Source organism: Musca autumnalis, unplaced genomic scaffold, assembly GCF_047663935.1.
Source record: "Musca autumnalis isolate F117 unplaced genomic scaffold, ASM4766393v1 scaffold_3, whole genome shotgun sequence".
Taxonomy (NCBI): domain Eukaryota; kingdom Metazoa; phylum Arthropoda; class Insecta; order Diptera; family Muscidae; genus Musca; species Musca autumnalis.
Window position 1 is genome coordinate 168,277,675 of NW_027411866.1, and position 26,743 is coordinate 168,304,417.

Genomic DNA, 26,743 nt, shown 5'->3' on the forward strand with positions numbered 1-26,743 from the left:
GCTTCGTAATATTTTGTTCAAACTTAGTTTCAGTTCGAAGATAAGCCATATCGGTCCACTCCTTCAGGTACGTCCCCCACAAAAGTTCGAAAATGTTCGGAAAATTTGTGGGAACGATAACTCTTGATGGGATTCACCGATTTGGTCCGTATTTTACACATCCTTATATATACCAGATATAGATCAGCTTCGAATGTGAACAATATTTGTCCGCCTTTTCGGGTACCTCCCACACAAAATTTCGCATAAGTTCACTTTAAGACCTGCTCTCGAATCACTTTGATTTTTGTTGAAACAACTTACATTCGCTGCCTAAACTGCGACGATAAAAGTTTTTCAGGGGCTAGTCCATACTTCTTGAGAAAACAGCCCGAAAGATGTAAAAACCCCCTATGGCACCATAAGTATGGGCTGGAGAGCTCGATAACTTTCGAACTGACCAACCGGTTTGGTCCAAAATTTGGCCTTCGTCATGTTTTCTTCAAACTTAGTTTCAGTTCGGAGATGCGCCAAACCGGTCCACAACTGCAGGAACGTCCCCCCAGAAATTGAAAAAATGTCACTTAAATGTTACACGCTATATCTGTTGAAGGGAGCAACCGATTTGGTCCAAACTTTGGATCTCCTTAGGGTCCTCTCCCACGAAAGTTCAACATTTGTGTCTAGGTGTAGTTTAGGGGGTGTTCGAAGATCCATTGGAAATGTATACCGCTGCGTTTGTTGTGGTCCTGTTTACAGTGATATTATATTTTCCGTGGACAAGTCCATGCTCTCTGGCATACTGGTCCAAAAGTTATATGATGACGCTCTGCAATGATTAGTGGGCGCGATATCTATCAAAAATATATGTCCCCCAAAATAAGATCCACTTCCATTATGAACCAAGTCGGTCCATTTCTTTAAGTACCTCCTCCCCAACACTTTTGAACTTTAATCCTAATCCATATTTTTGTCGTCAAGTTCAAATGTCCAAAAGGGTCACAAAATTCTGAAAAGACCCTAAATACATTCTATCTGTCCGTAGGTGAAAGTTTAAATTCATATAGGCTGAGGGTATATCTCTGTCGGCAAAGCCGACTGATACTTTTTTACTTGTTTTGCATACATTTCTTATATTTAACCCTTTCGGTGATTCTATGCCATATGGCATAACCAGTTTTTGAAGCCCGTTTTAAGGCAAAATACTTATGGGCACTCTTTTTTTAATAATTTTGTATTTTTCCCTGAAGTGTTATCTAAAAATAATTCGACAAAAATTTTTGATTGGTGGACCCTATACATTGTTATGTCTCAAAGAGCAAGCGCTCCTTGTTCGATTTAAAATTTGCATGAAAATAACATCTTATAATTTTAAATATTTTATTAACAAAAATATTTTTTTTGTTAACTTTTTGTATTTAATTTAGTAGATAATCATTGCCTTAATAATTAAATCGAAAAAAAGATCCGAAATATAGTTCAATGGAGCTGCCAGATTTTTTATATTTCATACTATGCCATATCGCATAGATTTTTCCCAACGGAAATGTTTCACTTTGTTTGACTCCCAGATCTTCTATTGTAAAACCCCTAGATCTTCTATAAGAAGACCTCCAGATCTTGTATAAATAGACTTCCAGGTCTTCTATAAGAAGACCTCCAGATCTTGTATAAGTAGACCTCCAGGTCTTCTATACGAAGACTTCCAGGTCTTCTATAAGGAAACCTCCAGATCCACCATAGGAAAACCTCCAGATGATGTATAACAATTCTTGCAGATTTTTTAAAATAACTCCTCCAGATATTATATAAGATGGACCCCACGTCTTCTACAAGCTGACCTCCAGCCCTTCTATAGGATGACATTCAGGTGTTCTATAAGAAGTCCTCCAGTTTTTCTAAAAGAAGGCCTCAAATCTTCCATCAGAAGACCCTAGGTTTTCTATAAGAAGACCCTAGCTTTTCTATAAGAAGACCCTAGGTTTTCTATAAGAGGCTTTAAATGTTCTAAAAGAAGACCTCCAGATATTCTATAAGAAGACCTTCTATGTGAAGACCCCCAAATCTTCTAATAGTAGACCTCTAGATATTCTATGAAAAACCTTCATGTCTTCTATAAGTAGACCTCCTGGTCTTCAATAAGAAGATCTTATGCTTTTCTATAAGAAGGGCCCCTGATCTTCTATGAGAAGACCATCTGATTTTTTATAAGAAGGTCTCCTGCTTTTCTATGAGAAGACGTCCTGCTCTTCTATGAGCAGACCTCCTGCTCTTATATAAGAAGATCTCCTTTTCTTCTATAAGAATACCTCCTGCCCTTCTATATGCAAACGTCCTTCTCTTCTACGAGAAGACGTGCTGCTCTTCTATGGGCAGACCTCCTGCTCTTGTATAAGAAGACCTCCTTCTCTTCTATAAGAATACCTCCCGCCTTCTATATGCAAACGTCCTGCTCTTCTATGAAAAGACGTCCTGCTCTTATATAAGAAGTCCTCCTTCTCTTCTATAAGAAGACCTCCTGCCCTTCTATATGCAAACGTCCTGCTCTTATATGAAAAGACGTCCTGCCCTTCTATATGCAAACGTCTTGTTCTTCTATGAAAAGTCGTCCTGCTCTTCAAGAAGAGGACCTCCTACTCTTCAAGGAGATGACCTCCTGCTCTTCTATAAGAAGACCTCTTGCTCTACTATAAGAAGACCTCCTGCTCTTCTATAAGAAGACCTCCTGCCCTTCTATATGCAAACGTCCTGCTCTTCTATGTGAAAACATTCTGTCATTCTATGAAACGACCTTTTGCTCTTCCAGGAGAAGACATCCTGCCCTTCTATGAGAGGACCTTCTGCTCTTTTATGAGAAGACGTCCTGCTCTTCTATAAGAAGACCTCTTCCTCTTCTAAAAGGCCTCCTGGTCTTCTATAAGATGAAATTTAATTAAAACCTTGAATATTTTAGTTTTGTTTTTGTTTTTCCTTGAAATACATTCTATGCCATATGGCATAGTGTCCAAAAACCACTTTTCCAAACAAAATGTTAAAAAATTAGTTTTGATTATTCATATAGTGGGCTTAAATATATATAAAATTGGAAAAATATATTTTTCAGATCAAAATCAAAAAAGAAGCACCGAAAGGGTTAAGTTAAAATAAATGCTTAAAATATCGCGATTTGGCGCAAATTTATTATTAGTCTTACGTCGAAAGATCTAATTTTGAAGAATACATTCATTTCTTGTACACATGCCAAACACTAAATACCAAATTTAAGACGTTTCGATAGGATAATGAGGCAAAGACTTTCAAAAAACCAAAAATCGTGCGTTCTACGTGGACTATATGAAAATGTGGACATGTATAGCAAAATTTCTGGTGGAAAGTGTTGTAACCTCAACAAAGTCTAAATCCTAAATTTCACTCATTTTGGTGTGATAATGAAATAGAAACTTCTATACCAAATAAAAACGCTCTATCTTAAGTATTGCGAACTGTATCTTGATTTCAACAGATGGGCGGACATGGACACAAGAATATAAATATTTTATAGGATATCCCATGGATATTTCGATGTGAAACAAATGGAATGACACAGCTAATTATGCATTCCATCTTATGGTGGAGGGTATAATTAGCAATGTATAATTTTTCAATTACTTGTAATGCAGAAACACCCTTTTATACATTACTTCCTTACTATTCGACCTAGGTGGCTTCCAAATATTTGCTGGGCTTTGTAGGGATTGTTTTTAAAATACGAAAACCATTATTATCCAAGACAATTTAAATTGCCAAGTCCATTTTTGTGTCACTTTTAATCTGTGGACATTCCACAATACATTCATATTTTAAAAGCTTTTTTCACTCAGACATTTCTTGTGTTTTATCATACTTTTCATTTTTCAAAAGCATTTCAATTGTACTTAATATATTTTAGATGTTTTTCTCATTTGTTCAGTAATTTTTGTTTTTGTTGTTTTCTCCTATTTGATCTACTGCTAACGTTTTTTTTTTTCATTCTTTTTGGCCTCTTTCCCATTTTTAGGGTACACAAAAGATTGCATTGCCGTATCAGGCCAATCAAAAACTCACTGTTAAACAAATCCTAACACACTTCAGTGGCATCGATGCATCGACAATGAAAAATCCTAAGGAGATTTTTGCAGCTGACATTCAAAAGGATTTACTATTGCTGGAGGAGCAAGAGGGCTCAGTTAATTTCAAATTTGGCGTTGTATACATGAAGCCAGGACAGTGCTGTGATGATGAGATGTTAAGTAATCGTAAGTAGAAGAAGACGTTTTTTGGATGGTGATTATTTCAACTAAATGTTAGTGAGTCATACATGCGTACATATGTATATATGTGGAGAGGAATGTTTTTAAAGAACAAATTTAAAAAAAGTATTTTCTAGGAAAGTGACGAAAGGATTATGTAGGAATATTTACATTTTTAGAGTTTTTTGTTGTTAAATTAAACCGTATCTACCACATAACGAATTTGGACAGAAACTAATATTTCATATTATCTAATTTAAAATAGTCAATTTAATGCCAATTTGTAAAAATCCAATTGAAATTATTCTTTTCCGTGGGTTTGGTTATTTTTCACTTCCTTAATTTTATATTTTTATACCCTCCACCATAGGATGGGGGTATATTAAGTTTGTCACTACGTTTGTAACTACTCGAAATAATCATTGTAGACCCCACAAAGTATATATATTCTTGATCAGCGTGCAATTCTACATCGATATAGCCATGTCCGTCCGTCTGTCCGTCTGTCCGTCTGTGGAAATCACTCTAGCGTCCGAACGGATTGACGTAGGTTGATGAAATTTTGGGAAAATATGTTATATTTACGTAGGACTTTTGGTATTGAAAGCGGGCTATGTAGGTCCACGCTTTCGTATAGCCCCCATACAAAATGACGCGTGACGCGTCGTCGTTTTAAGGAATTTTTAAGATATTTGGCCCATTTTACCACCGTATTGGTTGTAATTTGGTACTTTGTGTCTCCAGAGGCCAAAAAATATTCCTACCAAAGTTGGGTTATATAGGTCCACGTTTTGGTATAGCCCCCATATATGGCCCCATATAAAGTACGCGTCATTTTAATATATTTTGAATGTATTAGACCCATTTGACCACAGAATTGGTTGTAATTTGGTATTTTGTGTCTTCAGAGGCCAAAAAATATTCCTACCTGGGTTATATAGGTCCACGTTTTTGTATAGCCCCCACATAAGGCCCCTTATAAAGTACGCGTCATTTTAATATATTTTGAATGTATTAGACCCATTTGACCAAAGAATCGGTTGTAACTTTGTATTTTGTGTTTCCAGAGGCTAAGAAACATTTCTACCATAATATGTTTATATAGGTCCACGTGTTGATATAGCCCCCATAATACAATATCTCCCGATTTTCGATATTTTGAACGTTTTAGCCTCATTATCACACCGAGATGGCTGAAATTTGATATTTAGTCTTCTTTAGGCGTATAAAACTTTCCCCCAGAAATTTGTAAGTATAGGTCCACGCCATCATATAGCCCCCATAGAACGGTACCTTCCCAATTTCGGTATTTTGAAGGTTGTGGCCACATTAATCCACCGAAATGGCTGAAATTTGTGGTGGAGGGTATAAAAAGTTCGGCCCGACCGAACTTAACGCTTTTCTTACTTGTTTTAATTTACTTTTTAATGTCAATTTATATAAAATTCCAATTGAGTTTATTCTTTTCCTTTGGGGTGATTATTTTTTACTTCCTTAATTTTATTTTTTGAACGATCATGAAATTCTAAATGAAATCCCTTTATAAATTCATGTATATATATAATGACTTTGCCAAAACAAGTTCCTTAAATGAGCAATGAATGAGTTTAAATTAAAACGATGTAATATTTTCTTAATGCCTTTGGATCTAAACGGCTTTTATTCAAGCCAAGAATTTAATTTTCATTTTTTATTTCAAATTCACAATGACAGTATGGAAGCAATTCCCTTTTCAAACAGGTTATTTTACTTGTTGGCGCATTATTAATGTATCCCTTTTGTTATGGACTCCATTGTCTGAAATCTTTTGTTTTGCTTTATGTTTCTTTAATATTTTCTAAGCAGGAATTTCTTTATTTATACTTCAGTGTAGTTGTTATAATCAAGAAGCCTTTAATCGGCCTGCGTGTGTGTGGGTGTGTTTCATTGTTTGTTTTGCTTCTTTTCACAATTTGCTTCTTCCAGAGGAATCCAGTCCAGACTTTGAAGACTTTTTAGATGTGTTGGGTGAACGTGTGCGCTTAAAAGGATGGGATCGTTTTCGTGGTGGTTTAGATGTTAAAGGTAAGTAAGTTGTTTAGAATAATATAAGCACGATGAGAGTGACCGCTGCATATTGTTTTGTACGAAATGAGCTTGTTTTACTAGTTCAGGAAAATAAATATTCACAATTGGTGTATCCCAAAGGAAATTGTAAATCATGCTGCGTCTTAACTAACTTTAAACGAAAAGTGCCTGGGAAGTTTTGCCGATTCTGAAACTACAGTTCGTTCAGAGATGAGCAAAATTAAAAACAAAAAATCGCCGGAGGCATTTTAAAATAAATCGAGGTCAACTGTCACATTTTTAGGATTTTTTAGATTTTCAGGATTTTGTTTGAAAACGGCAAGTCCTATCGAAATGGGATTAAAGAAAATGTAGTAGCTGTGAAAATTCTCTACAAGATGAACTTTTATGATCATTCTTAGATTTAACCATTTTAGAGATATAGATGTTCAAATTGGGAAATTGCACTTACTCCATCGCCTGCTTGTAAAACAATGTCAGTGATTTTGGACGTTACTTTGCTTTACAGACATAACTCCCAAAATTTGTTGAAGGCCTAAGTGCCAACCAATGCCGAAGTATCTACAAAATCCTCCTGATTTCATAATATTATTTGAAAACGAAATTATGTCAGTAGCAGTTCAGAGAATTTTTACCATACTACGAAGACATTTTGTATACATCATAATTATTTAAATTTTTAATATAGACATGTTATTACAACTTTTTTCTTAATTTGGTGTAGTAATCAGAATTTTTTTTTAATGGAGCGATTTTCAAAGATTTGCATATTTTTAATAAATGTTTGTATTTTCTTTAATTGTGAAAATATTTGTTAAGAAAATCGCGCGATTGTTTTCAAAAATATTTTCGACTGCGGCGCTATTCGCTTTTCAGAGAGTTTTTCATGATTACAAAAATATTTTCGCCTGCGTCGCTTTTCGTTTTCCAAAAAGAAAGTACTTGAATATCATTACAAAAACTTTTTACCTTCTTAAATTGTGAAAATATTTTTGTAAAAAATCGCGCGATTTTTTTCAGAAATGTTTTCGCCTGCGGCGCTTTGCGTTTTCCAGAAAGTATTTGAATATCATTACAAAAACTGTTTATCTTTTTAAATTGTGAAAATATTTTTGTAAAAAATCGCGCGATTTTTTCAAAAATATTTTCGCCTGTCTCGCTTCTTGTTTTTCTGAAAGTATTTGAAAAGTTTTACAAAAACTTTTATCTTCTTAAATTGGGAAAATTTACTTTTTACTTACTTAGTTGGCCCATTACAGAACATTTGTTCCATAGACCGAACTAAGAAAAGATCTCCATTCCTCTTTGTTTTTCGCTTGACTTTTTGGAATACCGCGCCTTTTCATTTCTTCATCCACTTGTATGCTCCATCGAAGCTTAGGCCTGCCGATTCTGCGTGCACCGCCATGTGGCATGTATTCATACGCCTTTTTAGCGGGTTCATCATCGCTCATTCTCATGATATGGCCTAACCAACGCAATCGTTGCATCTCGATACGTTTAACTATATTCATGTCTTTGTATAGTTTATATAGCTCATGGTTCATACGACGTCGATATTCACCGTCAACGCAAATCGGCCCGTAGATCTTTCGAAGAATTTTTCCTCTCAAATACACCAAGCACTGCCTTATCTGCTTGCACAAGTACCCATGCTTCGGAGCCATACATTAGCACGAGTAGTATCAGCGTTTTGTATAGTGTTATTTTTGTTTGACGAGATGTGGCTTTGTTTTTAAATTGCTTACTTAGACCATAGTAGCATCTGTTGGCCAATACAATTCTTCTTCTTATTTCACAACTGATGTTATTTGTTGTGTTTATGGCAGTGCCGAGGTAGACGAAGTCTTTAACTACCTCAAAATTGTAGGTACCAACTTCCACAGTTGGTCCGAGCTCTATAGAGGCTTTGCGCGTCGACAACATCAATTTGGTCTTTTCGCCGTTTACCGCCAGACCCACTTTCGCAGATTCTGCTTCGACCATCCTAAAGGTATCAGTTACTTCCTTTACTGCTCGTCCCATGATGTCTATGTCATCAGCATAGGCAAGTAACATGTGGCTATTGGTGTAAATTGTGCCATTTCTTTTGACATTTGCATCTCGTATTACCTTTTCCAGCAAAATGTTGAATAGGTCACAGGATAGGCTGACTCCTTGTCTGAAACCTCTTTTGGTACAAAATTCTTCGGAGAGGTTCTTTCCAATTTTAACTGTGGACCTAGTATCAGTTAAAGTCATCTTACAAAGCCGGATGAGCTTTGCGGGGATACCAAATTCAGACATTGCATGGAATACCTTTGATCGGAGGGGACTGTCGAATGCTGCTTTATAATCGACAAAAAGGTGAAATGTGTCGATCTGCATCTCATGGGTCTTCTCTAGGATTTGCCGCAGGGTAAATATCTGGTCAATGGTGGACTTGCCAGGTCTAAAGCCACATTGGTATGGTCCAATTATTTCGTTGACCATTGGCTTTAGTCGTTCGCACAATATCCCTGACACTATCTTATAGGCAATAGGGAGAAGACTTATGCCCCTATAGTTGGAGCATACCGTCTTATCTCCTTTCTTGTGGACGGGACATAGGATGCTCAGGTTCCAATCGTCGGGTACGCGTTCTTCCTGCCAGATGGTGCTAACTAGCTGATGCATACACCTTATCAGCGCGTCGCCTCCGGTTTTAAACCGCTCGGCTGGTAAGCCATTGGCTCCTGCTGCTTTATTGTTGTTCAGCCGGTTGATTGCTGTTTTTACCTCATCTTGGCCGGGTGGTATACATTCTATACCATCTTCTGGGATTGGATCTGTGGTATCATCGTCTTCGCTACTATTGGATACCAGCAGATTGGAGAAATGTTCCTTCCATATCCTGAGCACGCTATCTGTATCTGTTACCAGATTACCTTGCTGGTCTCTACAGGAGGATGTGCCTGTACCAAAGCCATGTGTTTGATGTTTCACTCTTTGGTAGAATTTTGGGACTTCATTCTGGCTCCTGTACATCTCGATTTGTTCACACTCCCGCTTTTCCATTTCTCTCTTTTTCTTGTGGAAAAGACGTTTCTCTTCTCTCTTTTTCTCCCGATATCTCTCGTGCGCTACGCGTTGCTACTGATTGTAAAGTAGCTCTATATGCCACATTTTTCTCTTCGGTAGCAGCACGACACTCCTGGTCATACCATGAATTCCTTTGTGGAGGTCACTGGAATCCAAGTATGGATTTTGCGGCTGTTTGCATGGAGTGGGCAATACTTTGCCATTGTGTTGTTATGTTATCGGGACAAAAAGTGCTCGCGTTAAGCAATTGGGCTAGTTGAGTGGAATATGCTGTGACTATCTGTTGTGTTTGCAGGCTATCGATGTCCAACTTCAGCGTTGTGTCTGTTCGTGTTTAATTTGCACCGTTAAGACGGGTACGTACCTTTGATGCAACAAGGCAGTGGTCCGAATCAATTTTTGCGCCTCGGAACGATTGTACATCCAACACGCTGGATGAATGTCTTCCATCTATCACAACATGATCAATTTGATTACTTGTTCTTTGATCTGGAGGCAGCCAGGTGCCCTTATGAATATCGAGATGATTAAATCTGGTACTGCTAACTACAATGTTTTTTGCAGCTGCAAAGTCTATCAGCCTCATACCATTGTCAGATGTTTCACTGTGGAGACTGAATTTTCCGACTGTTGGGCCAAAGATATTCTCCTTTCCAATTTTGGCATTAAAATCGCCTAGAATGATTTTAATGTCATGGGCAGGGTCATATGTTTCTTCTAAGCGCTCGTAAAATATATCTTTGGTCTCTTCGTCCTTTTCTTCAGTGGGAGCATGACCGCAAATAAAACTAATGTTGAAGAATTTTGCTTTTATTCGAATTGTAGGAAGTCTTTCATTCACTGGTGTAAAGCTGGAGACCAGGTGTTTTAACCTCCGACTAACTACAAATCCGCAACCAAACTCATGCTTTATGTCATGGCAGCTATAATACAGTGCCTCACCTTTAGGTGTTGTTGTGTCGCCTTTCCCAATCCATCGTTTTTCCTGTGTGGCAGTAATATCGGCCTTGTACTTTTCAAGTACGTCTGCCAATTCGAAGACTGCACTTTCTCTATAAAGAGTGCGAACATTCCAGGTGCAGATTCGCAGATCATGGTCCTTAAAACGTTTGCGGGGTTCGTCAACGTTAGAGGGGTTTGCTTTTCTTTTCTTTCGTTTTTTCAGAGTAGGCTGTTTTTTCTAAGGGAGGGTTACTAACCCGACGCCCAAACCCAAGTTTTTAACGTTCTTATGGGTGAACGCGCGGCACATGTTAGCTCACCAGCTTTAACGAGTTTTAAAGGCAGTTCCCCAGGTGACACCACGGGGAGGTCAGTGTCCACTTGAGATGAAAGAGGGACCAAGATAAATCCTGGGCTTTGCCATGTTAAAACCGGTCAGGACCGTTCTTTGGTATCTTCCATCCCCTACGTGAAAATATTATTGTAAAAAATCGCGCGATTTTTCAAAAATATTTTCGCCTGCCGCGCTTTTTATTTTTCAGAAAGTATTTGAATATTTTAACAAAAACTTTTTATTTTCTTAAATAGTGAACATATTTTTGAAAAAATCGCACGATGTTTTTAGAAAATATTTTCGCCTGCAAATTTTAACAAAAACTTTTCTTTTCTTACTTTATATTTATTTTCCTGCAGGCAGAATTTTTCATTTTAAATAGGTTTGAAGGCAAATTTAATACTCCTCTTTATACCCTACACCACTAATGTGAAAAGGGTATTATCAGTTTGTATTGGTAAAATTTCATGTAACACCGCGAAATATTCGTCGGAGATCCCCAATGTGGTATACCAATCTTCATATCTCGGCGAGATAAAGCGATTTTGAGATGTGTGTCCGTCCGTATGTCCATTATAAATTGTAATCAAACTCCAGGCCGCAATTATGGACCGATCGTCACGAAATTTGGTATGGAGGTCGGTTTCACATCAGAATAGATCGCTATTTTAATTGGTGATGATCGTGAAATATTTAGCGGGTGAAATGGACCAAAAAAATAATTTTTTATCTGCTGCTGCTCTGTAGGTCGCAATAATAGTCAGATCGCCTCGAAATTTTAAATAAGGTAAGAGTATATGAAAAAGAAGAAGCTTGCAATTTGGGATGGCGATCAGATAATATTTAGAGGGTTAAATGGACCACAACTTTTGTGTGAATATTTAAAAAATTTTTAATATACAGCTTATATCTATTTCTAAAAGAGGCATTCTGGGCAGGTAAGCTATACTTTGAAGAGGAACGCTTGACCTTTCTTTTGATTTCAACTGTGTTGGCGTACATGCTAAAATAACAGAGTTACAGCCTACTATACCCAGTTATTTGTCGTAGTGTTATCATAATCACGCTAGAGTTCGCAATTACAGCTCAATAATCACGAAATTTTGCACGTGGTAAAAGTTTAGGTAGAAGAAGATGCTTACAATTTTGGATGATTATCCGATCCCTTACTTTTGTATGAAAAATAAAAAAAAATATTTTTGGTCTATATTTTACATATGGAAAAAAACACTAACCTTTCACCCTGATGCAAATTGCAATAAAGTGTCTGCTAGATAACTGGCCTAATATATGTATAATAGGTTTTGTGTAGAGAACCACATTTTCCGATTCCCAGTTTTTGTATTATTGCAAATTACATGTTGCTCTAGCGTATTAATTGTCCAATTGCATTTTTATACATTCATTGCAGCATGGGTCGCTTTGCCATCTTTTTTCAAAACGATTCCCCAGACATGCAACATCAAACTTTCAACGGTGGCAAAATACCCATCAGTAATATTGGCGACATTTTCTGAGTATTTCAGCCATGTAAAACTACTTTACAAGTGGTGTCTTAGGATACGCCATTCGGACTCGGAGATAGGCTGTGGGTCCCATATAATTGAGAAAATAAGAATCGAGGTACACTCACTCATTGTAGAGAAGTGTGAAACAGTGCCAGAATCCACAAAGTTATTTCATACAATAGGTTTATTTGTTCCAAAAATTTTGATTTGGGAAAGCTAATTCCCAGGGGTAGTGGTGTAGGGTATCACATGGTCGGCCCCGTGCGACTATAACCTTGGCTTGCTTGTTTGTTATTGTGTTGGTTTTGAAACACAAACAGTTTGATAGTTTCCTAACATACAGTTCAGTCTGATTTTTAATATTTACGAAAATAATTCGTATAAATACATTCTTCAATTACACGGATAAGCTAATAATTAGGATATGCTGGTTGGTATCGATTTTGAAAAAAAAAAAAAAAACTATTCTGAATCGTTGTGCTTTGGGGGATAAAAAAACACAAGGATGGTTTTCTCCATTTTCAAGGTTTTTTTGGAAATATTCGGGTCACGATTCTATGTAAAGTTGCCACTGTGGTGTAATGGTATGCACACTAGGGTTACGACTTTTTAATTTTTTTCGCAAAAGTGATTTCTGTGGGTCGGGATGTAATATTAACAAGGGGATGGTTTCTCCTTTTTCAACTTTTTTCGTTTGTGGGAATATTCGGCCCATGATTCTGCGTAAATTTGAACGCATTTTTAGTTGTTATTTAACTACATTCGTCAATATGTGTAGTTTTAGCTGTAAAAGCTTAAAAAATATATTTTATGGAAGAAATAAGTCGTTTTACCAGCAATTGTATCAGAAACGATAATTTATATCCAAAAATTGATTTTTAATAAGAAAATCTCTTAAAGAAAGAGTACACCTACATGGCACAAATAACTAAAAATTAAAATAAATCAAGTTATAATTTTTTCCCTGAATATATGAAATAACCCATACTTGAAGAAGCGGCCCGAAATAAATGCAAGATTTCTTATTTTAAATTACTCTCGTTCATCCACTGCCACGCTCCATTAACTATAGTATTCATCTTCTTATAAGGTTTTTTCTTCTTATTCATCCTGAAATGGACTTTCGTTTAGAAAAAATAAAGAAAACTGCATTGCTTTTATGCCTTACCCACAGAGATTTTGTAGTTTTCTTTTCTTGTAGTTTTGTTTTTTTTTTTCATGTACAGCAGAGAACAAGAAAAAATAACACTTCGTGCTTTCGTGTAATACAAGTGTAATGTTGAGCATTTGCCTTCAACGTGTTGTTTCATGAAATATGTTATTATAACCTCTTGTCTGTCAGCCATCTTCATTTAATATTCGGATTTATCAAGGATAGATGAATTGTGTGGTGGAAACGTGTGAACGCACATTCAAACAAAAAAATTAAATATGAGAAAATAAAAAGGAAACAAATTATATGAAATTTACCGATTAAAGATCTAAAGTGAAGAAATAACGACAGCATGGTTTCCCTACACATTTATTGGACGCAGAACCATAGATGGTAATTGCCATATTACCCAAAAAACCCAATTTAAGTTTTCTATGTTATAAGTGTCATAGCCTCAATAGCTATTGTGCTGAAGTTTTCCAAAAAAATATAACATTATATAAAGGTATTTAAACAAAAACATCAAAACGCGGTACCCCAAGTCTATTGTAATGTTTGTTATGAATCAAAGAATTCCCCATGTTATTATCCCAAAGAGGGATGTAGAGATTGTGACTGAAAGCGCTATGCAGTTGTACTCCTGATATCATCTCTTGTTAATTGAATTTTCTGTGCTGTAATTTTTCTTCATTCTTTCACACTATTCTATTTCTTTTGTTGCAGGTGATATGACTGGTAAATACTCGGTATATACTCTGCATGAAGGTCATGAAATTATGTTTCATGTATCAACACTTTTGCCCTTTTCCAAGGATAACCGACAACAGGTGAGTAGGAAAAATGGAGATGAAACAATTGAAATGAACTGCTTGCTAGTTTGTTTGGTTGGATGGATGGTAACTAGAGATACGATGTATCTTAACTTGAGTTGTGTTATCAGCTTAAAGAACTTTGTTATTTGCTGTAAAATAAAATACAGTAATGTAGTAAACGTGTGTGTGTATATTTGTGGCTAAAGATACAAAACTCTTATATTTAAAGACTTAAAGTATTAAAGAGTTTTAATGATATAACAAGTGGTTTATTTTCATTTTGTTTTATATCTTGTTTTCTTAACGACACAAAAGAACATTTCAAATTTATAACAAAGGTCACAAACCACTGCAATTTTTCAGTTTGTAAAACAAAAAAAAATGTAAACATGACTTTATGGTCAAGAACAGGGTTTTTCATGTTTCAAACTTGTAAACACATCTGCGTCATAAAGAGAAACGTGGTTTACAATGTCTTGCAATTTATAGGGGTTTTGAGAAACAAAAACGCAAAACATAAAACATTTAGTACACTACTTGCCAATTGATTGAGTTTGTTAGACGAGAAAAATTGTTGACAATTTCGATATTCTATTTAAGTTTAATTTTTAAAGTGTAACCCATTTGCGTTAAAAATCAAATGTTGTAATTCAGAATAAAAATTAATTCACTAAATGAAGTTGTAAGTAGCTTATTCTAAAAGAAAATAATTATAACAACATTAAAGCAAAGACACATAAAAAAATACATAAAAAACAAGTAAGAGAGGGCTATAGTCGGACGGGACGACCATGTGATACCCTACACCACTATCCCTTTGCATAGGATTTTCACTGGTAAACATTTCTTTTAGGTAGATACTAACGTTTTCCCATTCTGTCTATTATACCAAATGTTAGGGTTAGGCTAACTGACACAAAATAATTCATCTTCTATACTTATAAAAGAGTTCAGTAATGATGACTCACTGACTGATTCATAATCAACGCTCAGGCTAAACGGCTGGAGCTAGAATCTTGAAATTTTGAGGGAGTGTCACTCTTGGTCCCAAGGTGTCAGATAAGGCTGGATTTTTGGTAATTCGAACTAGAACGGTATGAAAAGTACTAAATATTATACCCTTAGTATTAGGCAAACGCGCAGAGTTAGAATTCTGAGTGAGTGAGGTTCACTGATGGAGAGTTAGAAAGGTGTACCAAAGGGTTTTTGAAAATTGGAATTATAAGTGTACGAAAGTACTAAAAGTTACTGAATTAAGTACCATTTGGTACTACGTGAACGGATAGAGCTAAAATCTTGAAATTTGGAATAAATATCAAGGTTTAGAAGATGAGTTGATATAAGGAGGTGGTTTTGAAAAGTACGAACGAAAAGTACTAAATTCGTACTTGTGGGTACAAAAAGTACTGAGTGGTATTAAATTTTGTACAATTTGGATTTGGGTGAACGGATATAGCAGGAATTCTGATATTTGGAATTAAGATTACTGTTGGAGTGTAGGATTGAGGTAGTTTTGGAAATTTTTAGTTATGGGTTGGAAAACTACTAAATGGTACAAAATTTGGTACAATTTGAATTAGGGTGATCGGGCGCAGCTGTAGTCCTGATATTTGTAATTAAGATTACTGTTGGCGTGTAGGGTTGAGGTAGTTGTGGAAATTCGTACTCATGGGTACGAATAGTACCAAATTTGGTACAATTTGGATTTGGGTGAACGGATATAGCTGGAATCCCGAGGTTTGGAATAAGTAGTACTGTTGGAGTGTAGGATTGATAAAGTTTTGGAAATTTTTAGTTATGGGTTGTAAAAGTACTAAATGGTACTAAATTTGGTACAATTTGGATTTCAGTGATAGGATACATTTGGAATCCTGAAATTTGGAATTGCGATTACTGTTAAAGTGCTTATAGAGGTAGGTTTGGAAATTCGTACTTTGAATACGAAAAGTACTAAATGGTACCAAATTTGGTACAATTTGGATTACGGTGGTCGGATGCAGCTTTAATCCTGAAATTTGGAATTAAGATTACTGTTGGCGTGTAGGATTGAGGTAGTTGTGGAAATTCGTACTCATGGGTACGAATAGTACTAAATGGTACCAAATTTGGTACAATTTGGATTTGGGTGAACGGATATAGCTGGAATCCCGAGATTTGGAATAAGGAGTACTGTTGGAGTGCAGGATTAATAAAGTTTTGGAAATTTTTAGTTATGGGTAGGAAAAGTACTAAATGATACTAAATTTGGTACAATTTGGATTTCAGTGATATGATACATTTGGAATCGTGAAATTCGGAATTAAAATTGATGTTGGAGTGTTGATAGAGGTAGGTATAGAAATTCGTACTTTGGATACTAAAAGTACTAAATGGTACCAAATTTGGATTTAAGTGATCGGATATATGGTAATATTCAAAAATGTTTTACAATCGTTGAAGTTGAGGTTCACCATTTAATAAATCGCGAACTGTCAATATATTTTATACAATATGAATATAATTTTATTAATTGAAGTATTTCAGCCGGGGTCGCATACAATGAACCATAACAAATAATTTTTGTGCAAGCTGTGTTGGTGGTAATATTAAAAAATGGGTAAAAATGTGTTGAAGTTTACAAGTTTTGTTGTGTTCTTTCTTGATTTCTGGTCAAAACATGGAAAACTCAGACCTGAGCTCAAAGAAAGAATTGAAGAATACCCCTTGGGCAACATGGTTCTAATGTATGACTTTTCGATATATACACTGGATCCCCCTAAAATCGATGCTGACATTTTGAAGTTTTGAAATCTGGGTTTTTTGAATTTTTCTTATAATTGGGGGCCGCAACCAGATAATTACCCAAACTATTTATTGGATTGCAGAACTCGTGATTCCACGTCGTTCGATGTATATCTCATGAGTGTGCTTCATACAGCTCCCTAGTAATGGGAGTCCAAAGTCGAAATTTTGGTGCGTAAATTTTCTTTAAAAACCTATTTTTTGGCTTCAAAATTTACAACTGTGACTCAGGTACCCTTGAACCCCGCGTGATTTTAGTTTTTTTACGCGCCGGATCTAATGAACCCTTCCGCTTTCAAATCCATCCACTAAAACGGCGGTTGTAGATACCTAGAAAGTATGAAATTCTGCAAAATTATATTTTGATGATTCCGCGCATTGAACCGCGATTTTCTTTGTTTTTTTACATAAATGGAATCCTTTATACGCGATTATATTATTTTCGAAAACCGTGTGGCATAAATTACCGAGATTCTGGAGTAATATTCGTATTTCGTATAAAATAGAATTTGGTAGCACATCCGCGGTTCTTGACAAATTTGTTTAAAATTTGTTATAATGACGTATTTTTTATAGGCGGTCACTGAAATCGGATGCGCCTTATAATCTTATGTACATCGCGCAATTTTTACCCACATAACGGTTTTTTGATCAGTAATATGCAGCTGACGGCACACATTGGCCGCTGAATGAAAAGTGGAAAAATCGCTACATATTGATAGAGATGCACTCGCTGTATCTGAAAAGCGCATGCGCCTTAACTGATTTAAACGAATTCGCGAATTATACGTTTTTTAACTTTTATGTTTTTTCATTGGTTGTAATTTCAATATTACTTTCTATTTCATAATCCTATTGTTTATCAAAGTAAGCAAATACAGTTTCGGGTTTGTCATCGCATTTTCCCTGAAGAAGTTTCAGCGAAGTCCGTCAGTCCTTGCATCGAAATTTAGCGAAGCAGTAGAATAACTCCCAAAAATGTTTTTCTATTTTTCGTATTGAACAAAAAAATATATTTTTGAAATAATATTCCAACAATAAGTTTTCGTCTTTTGTTGTTGTCGTTAAAATGTTGGTCTCATATTTTTTACGCGTTGTCTAGAATCTGTACGTATTTTTAATTTATTATTATCGAGTTTTAGTAGTATTTCTTGATTTTCCGCGAAAATAGAAATACATTTAGTAAATATTTAGGCATCTACGGATAGATATTAAATGCTGTTAACGCTTTATATCTACATTTTCTTATTACAGCAAAAGTGGAATTTTTAAATATTTGTTATTTATAAGGGAATAAAACCCCCCATAACATTAGAGCGAAGCATCCAATTTTGTGAACGCGAACAGATTTGAAACCACGACTTTTTTCTTAATCGATGTTGCAAAAATTGCGGATGTGCTCGCAAACAATTTTTTAACATTTCTTCCAATGGAATTGCAAAAGAAATTTGAAATTTACCATATCTGAAATCCTGAAATTCGGAATAAAGTTTCGAAAATTTGTACTTATGGATGTTGGAGTGTTGATAGAGGTAGGTTTAGAAATTCGTACTTTGGATACTTAAAGTACCAAATGGTACCAAATTTGGATTTGAGTGATCGGATATACCTGGAATCCTGAAATTCGGAATAAAGTTTTGAAAATTCGTAGTTATGGGTACGAAAAGTACTAAATTTGGTACAATTTGGATTTCGGTGATCTGATGCAGCTGCAATCCTCAAATTTGGAATTAAAATACCTGTTGAAGTGTAGGATTGAGGTAGTTTTGGAAACTTTTGGTTATGGGTGCGAAAAGTACTAAATGGTACCAAATTTGGTACAATTTGGATTTGAGCGAACGGCTAGAGCTGCAATCTTGAAATTTGGAATTGAGATTACTGTTGGAGTTTGTTTTGGAAATTCGTGCTTATGTTTATAAAAAGTACTAAATTTGGTACAATTAGGAGTTGGTAGTCTTAGGGGTACGAAGATGGTTCAATGCATGGTACAATTTTGTATTGGACTAACGAATAGACCTGGATTCGTGAGATTTAGAATTAAGATTACTGTTGTTATTTGGTAATAACGTCAGATTTAGGAAATATGTACCATAAATATACGAATTGTACTATATGGTACAGGATTTGGTACAATTTGTTATTGTGTAAAGGGAATTTTGAAATATTAGGAGGAGGTTCATATTTATATGTAAAGTACTAAATAGTACTATAAATGGTTTTGGGGGAACAGATAGAGCTGGAAATGAGGATCGTGGTTGGTGGGCTAAGCCGTCTTGGCGCTGAGCACCTCAATTAAAATATCTTAACAATTATGGCTGGCTCTTGATGTGTAGGCGTGGGGAAAATCGGACTTATGTGGTACGAATAGTACTGAAATGAAAATAAATATCAATTAAAATAGGTATTAGTACAAACATTTTTCCATGTTCACTGTTCTATATTATATATTATTTATTTGTAGATTCACTTTACCAGTTTTGTTGAGATGTGTGTTTTACTTACTAACCGTATGTAAGTTAAGCTTAATCTCATATTTGTTTAAAGTTTAAAGTGGGATGTAGTTAAAATTGATTACTTTTGGGGGTGGCAGAGAAGACTAGTTTCGTCCAACGCCACTTGGACTCATCAGTTCTCTTAGTTCTTTGTATTGAAAGAAAGAACCCTTCCCCAATTTTATGACTAATAAGAATAAGTGTGACTGATGAATTCGTTTAAATGCGAATTCAACCGAAACACCTAAAATCTCTCGTAGCCGCATATGTAAGCCAAATTAACTACTCGCACTGTCATGTGTCTCCACAAAACTGCCAAAGTGAATCTAAAAATAGACAAACGTAGATGATTGGTTGTTGTTATTTTTCAACAACTATCAAAATAGTGATGTGCATTCTCTGCAATGTGGAGACACTTGACAGTGGGAGTAGTTAATTTGGTTTACATAAGCAGCTACAAGAGTTTTTAGGTGTTTCGGTTGAATTCGCATTTAAACGAATTCATCAGTCACACTTATTCTTGAACTCGGGGAAGGGTTCTTTGTTTCAATACAAAGAACTAAGAGAACTGATGAGTCCAAGTGGCGTTGGACGAAACTAGTCTTCTCTGCCATCCCCAAAAGTAATCAATTTTAACTACATCCCACTTTAAACTTGTTGTTTTTAAATTTGAAAACAACAAACATGAGATTAAGCTTAACTTACATATTTATACCCTATACCACAATGTGGAAAAGGGTATTATAAGTTTGTTTTGGTAAAAATTCATGTAACACCGCGAAATATTCGTCGCAGACCCCCAATGTGGTATACCAATCTTCATATCTCGACGAGATAAAGCGATTTTGAGATGTGTGTCCGTCCGTCCTTCCGTCCGTCCGTCCGTCCGTCCGTCTGTCCATTATAAATTGTAAACACACCGATCGTCACGAAATTTTGTACGGAGGTCGGTTTCAGATCAGAATAGATCCCTATTCTTATTGGTGATGATCGTGAAATATTTAGCGGGTGAAATGGACCAAAAACATAATATTTATCCAATTTTCTAGCGGCTCTGTAGGTCTCAATAATAGTCCGATCAACGCGTAATTTTAAATAAGGTAAGAGTATATCACACAGGAGAAGCTTGCAATTTGAGATGGCGATCGGATAATATTTAGAGGGTTAAATGGACCAAAACTTTTGTGTGAAAATTGTGAAAATTTATAATATACAGCTTATATCTTAATTCCTGGAAGTGGCATTCCGGACAAGTGACATATACTTGAAAGTGGAACGCTTGACCTTTCAATTGATGCCAATTATGTTGGTGTGCATGATCAGATAACAGAGTTACAGCCTAATATATTCCGTTATTTGTTTGTAATGTAATAATAAACTCTCTAGAAGTCGCAATTATACATCAATAGTCACGAAATTTTGCACCGGGTAAGAGTATAGGTCGAAAAAGATGCCTACAATTTTGAATGATGATCTGATATTCTTTAGCGGGTAAAATGAACCATTACTTTTGTATGAAAAATATAAAAAATTTATTTTTGGTCGATATTTTAATTCCTTAGGACATATATATTTCACAAAGTAGCCTACATATGAAAAAAACTACTGACCATTCCTCTGATGTAAATTGCAATAAAGTGTTTGCTAGATAACGGGCCTACTGCCTAATATATAATGGGTTCTGTGTAGAGAACTACATTTTTATCCCATACTAAATATTGTCTCTCCAAAAGTTTATGTAACACCACAAATATTCATCCTAGACCCCTTATTTGGTATGTAAAAATTCATATCTCGACGAGATAGAGCGATTTAGCGATGTGTGTCCGTCCATTAAAAATTGTAAACAAGCTTAAGGCCGCAATTATGGACCGATTGTAACGAATTTTCTAAGGAGGTTGGGTTCGGGCCAGAATAGAAATGATTAGTTTTTGGTGATGATCGTGAAATGTTCAGGGGATGAAATTGACCAAAAACAAAATTTTAACCAATTTTGTAGCAGCTCTGTGGGTCAAAATAATAACCCGCAAAATTTTAAACAAAGTTTGAGTTTATGATGAAGAAGAAATGTACAAACCAACGTGAAGATCAGATAATACTTAGCGGGTTAAATGGACTGAAACTTTTGTGTGAAATTGGTAAAAATTTCAATAACGTAGCGGTTAAACAATGGAAGTAGTAGTACTACATAAGTGGGTTTCATTACATTTTAGTTTGTGTGAATCAAATGTTCCTTTCCTGCTACAAAAATGTCTTTGTCATGCTAGATAACTTTTTGGTTTTGGTCATAAGTATTATATATTACATCTCTGATATTTGATAATTAAATTTTCACAATCATTGAAAAGAAGTTCCGTGGAGAGCGATTGTCCAGGGATAGTGGTATAGGGTATCCCATGGTCGGCTCCGTCCGACTATAGACTTTTCTTACTTGTTTTTATTTGTTTTGTATATCACTCCCGCATACGAAGTAGCGGGTACTTTGCTAGTAATTTTATATTTGATTACTGACGACAATCTACTTGGTACTGATTGAATATAATATGTCCAACAGAAGCAGATATATCTGCATTGGAAATAAAATTCCACAAATTAGAAATTGGGATATCTGTAGTGCGATTCTCTAACTCATTTTTTTGAGTTACCGACAATTGTCGGTAAAATTAAAATGCTTATAATTTCGGTAATTACCGATGTTTTTCGGTAAGTTAGCGACGAATAAAAAGCAGTCGTAAAGTTCTACCGATAGCAAGAGTGTTGTCAACTTTTATTTGAACTTTTCATTCATAATTTTGCGTTTTATTTTTACCGATTTTTGTCGGTAACTCAAAAAATGTGTTAGAGAATCGCACTACTGGTAGTCTTTTTCTATATTAAAATAGAAAAGTGGAATGTACACCATGCTATTTTGTACCATTGTAAGGTGATCTTTCTTTTTTCCATTGACGGGCTTTGCTTTTGGAATACCCCTATTAGAAGCGAAGATATTAGCATAAGAATAAAACGTTGAATTTTACCCCACATATGTAGTTTTTTTTTGCCAATTCTGACTTCTGAATAATACCCGACCATCATCAATCAGCTCTTTTCGCCCCCAAAATTTCGTTACGATCCCATCAAAATTGCGACCTGTAGCGTGATTACAAATAAATATATATAAAATAGAAAAATGTTTGTATGTTTGTTTGTTTGTTTGTTTGTTTGTTTGAAATTTATAGACTCAAAAACCGCTGAACCGATCTTGCTGAAATTTTCAGGGTATATTACTACATCGCCTGAAAGTATTATAGGCTATAACAATTTTCGAAATTCCGCTCTTATCCGGAGATATAGCATCAGAATCGGAGGTACCTCCAAAAAATTTAAACTTTGTATGCAAATATTTATAGAACGGTTACAGATACAGACTCCAAATTTGAAATGTGCGATGGATTTTAACCTAAAAATAAATGTGCCAAAATATATCGAAAGCGGTCCAGATTTGGATATAGCTCCCATATATATTTTCGTCCGATTTCAAGTATTTGATGTACCAAACACGCTATATATGTCCGATTTCCATGAAATTTGGAATGTGTGACTAAATTTTTTGTAGAAGTGAGTATGCCAAATTATATTGAAATCGGTTCAGATTTGGATATAGCTCCTATATATATTTTCGGCCGATTTCATGTATTTGATGCACCCAAACCACTATGTATGTCCAATTTCAATGAAATTTAGAATGTGTGACTAAATTTGTCGTAGAAATGAGTATGCCAAATTATGTTGAAATCGGTTCAGATTTGGATATAGCTCCTATATATATTTTCGGCCGATTTCATGTATTTGATGCACCCAACCCACTATGTATGTCCAATTTCAATGAAATTTGGAATGTGTGACTAAATTTGTTGTAGAAATGAGTATGCCAAATTATATTGAAATCGGTTCAGATTTGGATATAGCTCATATACATATACATTTTCGGCCGATTTCATGTATTTGATGCACCCAACCCACTATGTATGTCCAATTTCAATGACATTTGGAATGTGTGACTAAATTTGTTGTAGGAATGAGTATGCCAAATTATGTTGAAATCGGTTCAGATTTGGATATAGCTCCTATATATATTTTCGGCCGATTTCATGTATTTGATGCACCCAACCCACTATGTATGTCCAATTTCAATGAAATTTGGAATGTGTGACTAAATTTGTTGTAGAAATGAGTATGCCAAATTATATTGAAATCGGTTCAGATTTGGATATAGCTCATATACATATACATTTTCGGCCGATTTCATGTATTTGATGCACCCAAACCACTATGTATGTCCAATTTCAATGACATTTGGAATGTGTGACTAAATTTGTTGTAGGAATGAGTATGCCAAATTATGTTGAAATCGGTTCAGATTTGGATATAGCTCCTATATATATTTTCGGCCGATTTCATGTATTTGATGCACCCAACCCACTATGTATGTCCAATTTCAATGAAATTTGGAATGTGTGACTAAATTTGTTGTAGAAATGAGTATGCCAAATTATATTGAAATCGGTTCAGATTTGGATATAGCTCATATACATATACATTTTCGGCCGATTTCATGTATTTGATGCACCCAAACCACTATGTATGTCCAATTTCAATGACATTTGGAATGTGTGACTAAATTTGTTGTAGGAATGAGTATGCCAAATTATGTTGAAATCGGTTCAGATTTGGATATAGCTCCTATATATATTTTCGGCCGATTTCATGTATTTGATGCACCCAACCCACTATGTATGTCCAATTTCAATGAAATTTGGAATGTGTGACTAAATTTGTTGTAGGAATGAGTATGCAAAATTATATTGAAATCGGTTCAGATTTGGATATAGTTCCTATATATATTTTCGGCTGATTTCATGTATTTGATGCACCCAACCTACTATGTATGTCCAATTTCAATGAAATTTGGAATGTGTGACTAAATTTTTTGCAGAAATGAGCATGCCAAATTATGTTGAAATCGGTTCAGATTTGGATATAGATCCCATATATATTTTCGTCCGATTTCAAGTATTTGATGCCCCAAACACGCTATGTATGTCCAATGTGTAATTAAATTTGGTGTAGAAATAAGTATTGAAATCGGTGTTGAATTGGCTATAGCTCCCATATTTATTTCAATGAAATTTGTGCGGTATCTACGAGTATATCTATAACGGAGGAAAATGTTTGTACGTTTGTTTCTTTGAAGTTTATGGACTCAAAAACCGCTGAACCGATCTTCCTGAAACTTTCACAGTATATTACCACATGGCCTGAAAGTGTCACATACTATATAATTCTTAAAAATTCCGCCCCGATCTGGAGATATAGCCTCAGGATCGAAAGGTACCTCCAAAAAATGTAGACTTTGTATGCTGATATCTAACGAACGATTATCGATACAGTCTTCAAATTTGGAATGCGAGGTGTGTCTAAAAATAAATTTGCCAAACTAATTTGAAATCGGCTCAGATTTAGATATACATTTTCGGTCGATTTAATGCATTTGATGCATAAAACACGTTTTGTATGCCGAATTCCAATGAAAATTGGAATGTGTGACGGAATTTATTGCAGAAATAAATGTTCCAAACTATTTTGAAATCGGTTCAGATTGGGATATAGCTCCCATATACATATATTTTCGGCCGATTTCATGTATTTTCTACACCGAACACGCCATGTATGTTCAATTTTGACGAAATTCGGAATTTTTGACGAATTGATAGAAATTAGTTTGCCAAATTATTATGAAATCGGATCAGATTTGGATATATGTACCTCAATATATATTTTTGGCCGATTTCATGTATTTTATGCAATAAACACCTTATGTATGTCCAATTTCAATGAAATTTGAAATATGTGGCGGAAACTGATCTACAAAAAAATTGTCAAATTATATTGAAATCGGTTCAGATTTACATATAGCTCCCATATATATTTTCGGCCGATTTCATGTAATTGATGTACCAAACGCGCTTTATAATGAAATTTGGAGTATGTGGCGGAAATTGGTCTACAAAACAAATTGGTAAATTATATTGAAAGAATTTCAGTCAATAGAATTTCAGGAAATGCACGAACGTACAAATCCATTGATAATGTGGCAACTGAAGACCACGCGGTTACCTATCCAGTTGAATTCCTAAATTCGTTTTATCTTCCAGGCTTTCCACCACATAATTTAGTGCTAAAAGTTGGTGTTCCTATTATTTTATTAAGCAACATAGACCCACCTCGCCTTTGCAATGGTACAAGGTTAACAGTAAAAAAACTACATAACTATTTAATTGAGGCAACGATTATTACTGGGAAGTATATAGGTTCAGATGTACTTCTACCTCGAATCCCTCTAATAGAAACAGAAACGCCCTTCAATTTTAAAAGATTGCAGTTTCCTGTACGTTTGGCATTTGCAATGACTATAAATAAATCCCAAGGACAGACTCTTCGTGTATGCGGCCTAAATTTAGCATGTTCTTGCTTTTCTCATGGTCAGCTCTACATTGCATGTTCACGTGTTGGTAGACCGGCCGATTTGTTTGTTTACGCTCCTGAAGGAAAAACAAAAAACATTGTATATCCTAAAGCATTACAATAAATACTTTACTTTAAATTTTTGAATTTGATTTCTTTCTGATTTCAAAAAATCCGTAAAATTTCAAATGCATATCAATCTAAAGGGGTAGCGAAGCGCACCGGGTTTAGCTAGTTACAAATAAAAGGGAAAACTGGATGTATTAATGACTCTTAAGATATATCCATTGTTTGACCACCTACGGCAACCTACTTTGCATTATTGTAAAAGTGAACTTTACTTTTTCCATTGACAGGCTTAGCTTTTGGAATACCCCTACTAGAAGCATATATAGAACAAAATCTTAAATTTCCTCCACATTAGTTTCTTGCTTATTCCTGTCCCTGAATATTATCTGGTCATCTCCAAAATCAATCAGTCTTCCTCTCTGGGACCCCCCTCAAAATGTCGTGACGATCCGATCAAAATTGCAACCTGTAGCGTGAAAACAAAAAAAAATGGTGAAATGTGATGTATTACCGACTATTGCGATATCTCCGTTATTTGGCCACCTACGCCAACCTACTTTGCGTCATTGGAAAGATGGGATTTTCTTCATTCACATTCATGCTTTGCTTTTGGAAGGTCCTCAACCAAAGCTGTGATATGAGTCATTGTCATTATAATTAAAATCGCAAAAATTAAAAGTGTAGTTTCATTAGCTATTATTGCGATATATTCGTTGTTTGACCTCCTACGACAACCTACTTTACATCGTTAGAAGAGAAATATTTTGTACTTTC

At 35.2% G+C, this 26,743-nt stretch overlaps 1 protein-coding gene across 11 annotated transcripts in view; it reads left to right on the forward strand.

Annotated features, from left to right (window-relative positions):
- LOC141398080 (GTPase-activating Rap/Ran-GAP domain-like protein 3) overlaps positions 1-26,743 on the forward strand; it is a 390,292-nt gene that overhangs the window by 324,292 nt on the left and 39,257 nt on the right. For all 11 annotated transcript variants that reach the window (XM_073975254.1, XM_073975256.1, XM_073975263.1 and 8 more), the window contains 3 exons: positions 4,016-4,253; positions 6,213-6,311; positions 14,035-14,138. In XM_073975254.1, the coding sequence (XP_073831355.1) occupies positions 4,016-4,253; positions 6,213-6,311; positions 14,035-14,138 (441 nt within the window). The remainder of the gene's footprint in view (positions 1-4,015; positions 4,254-6,212; positions 6,312-14,034; positions 14,139-26,743) is intronic.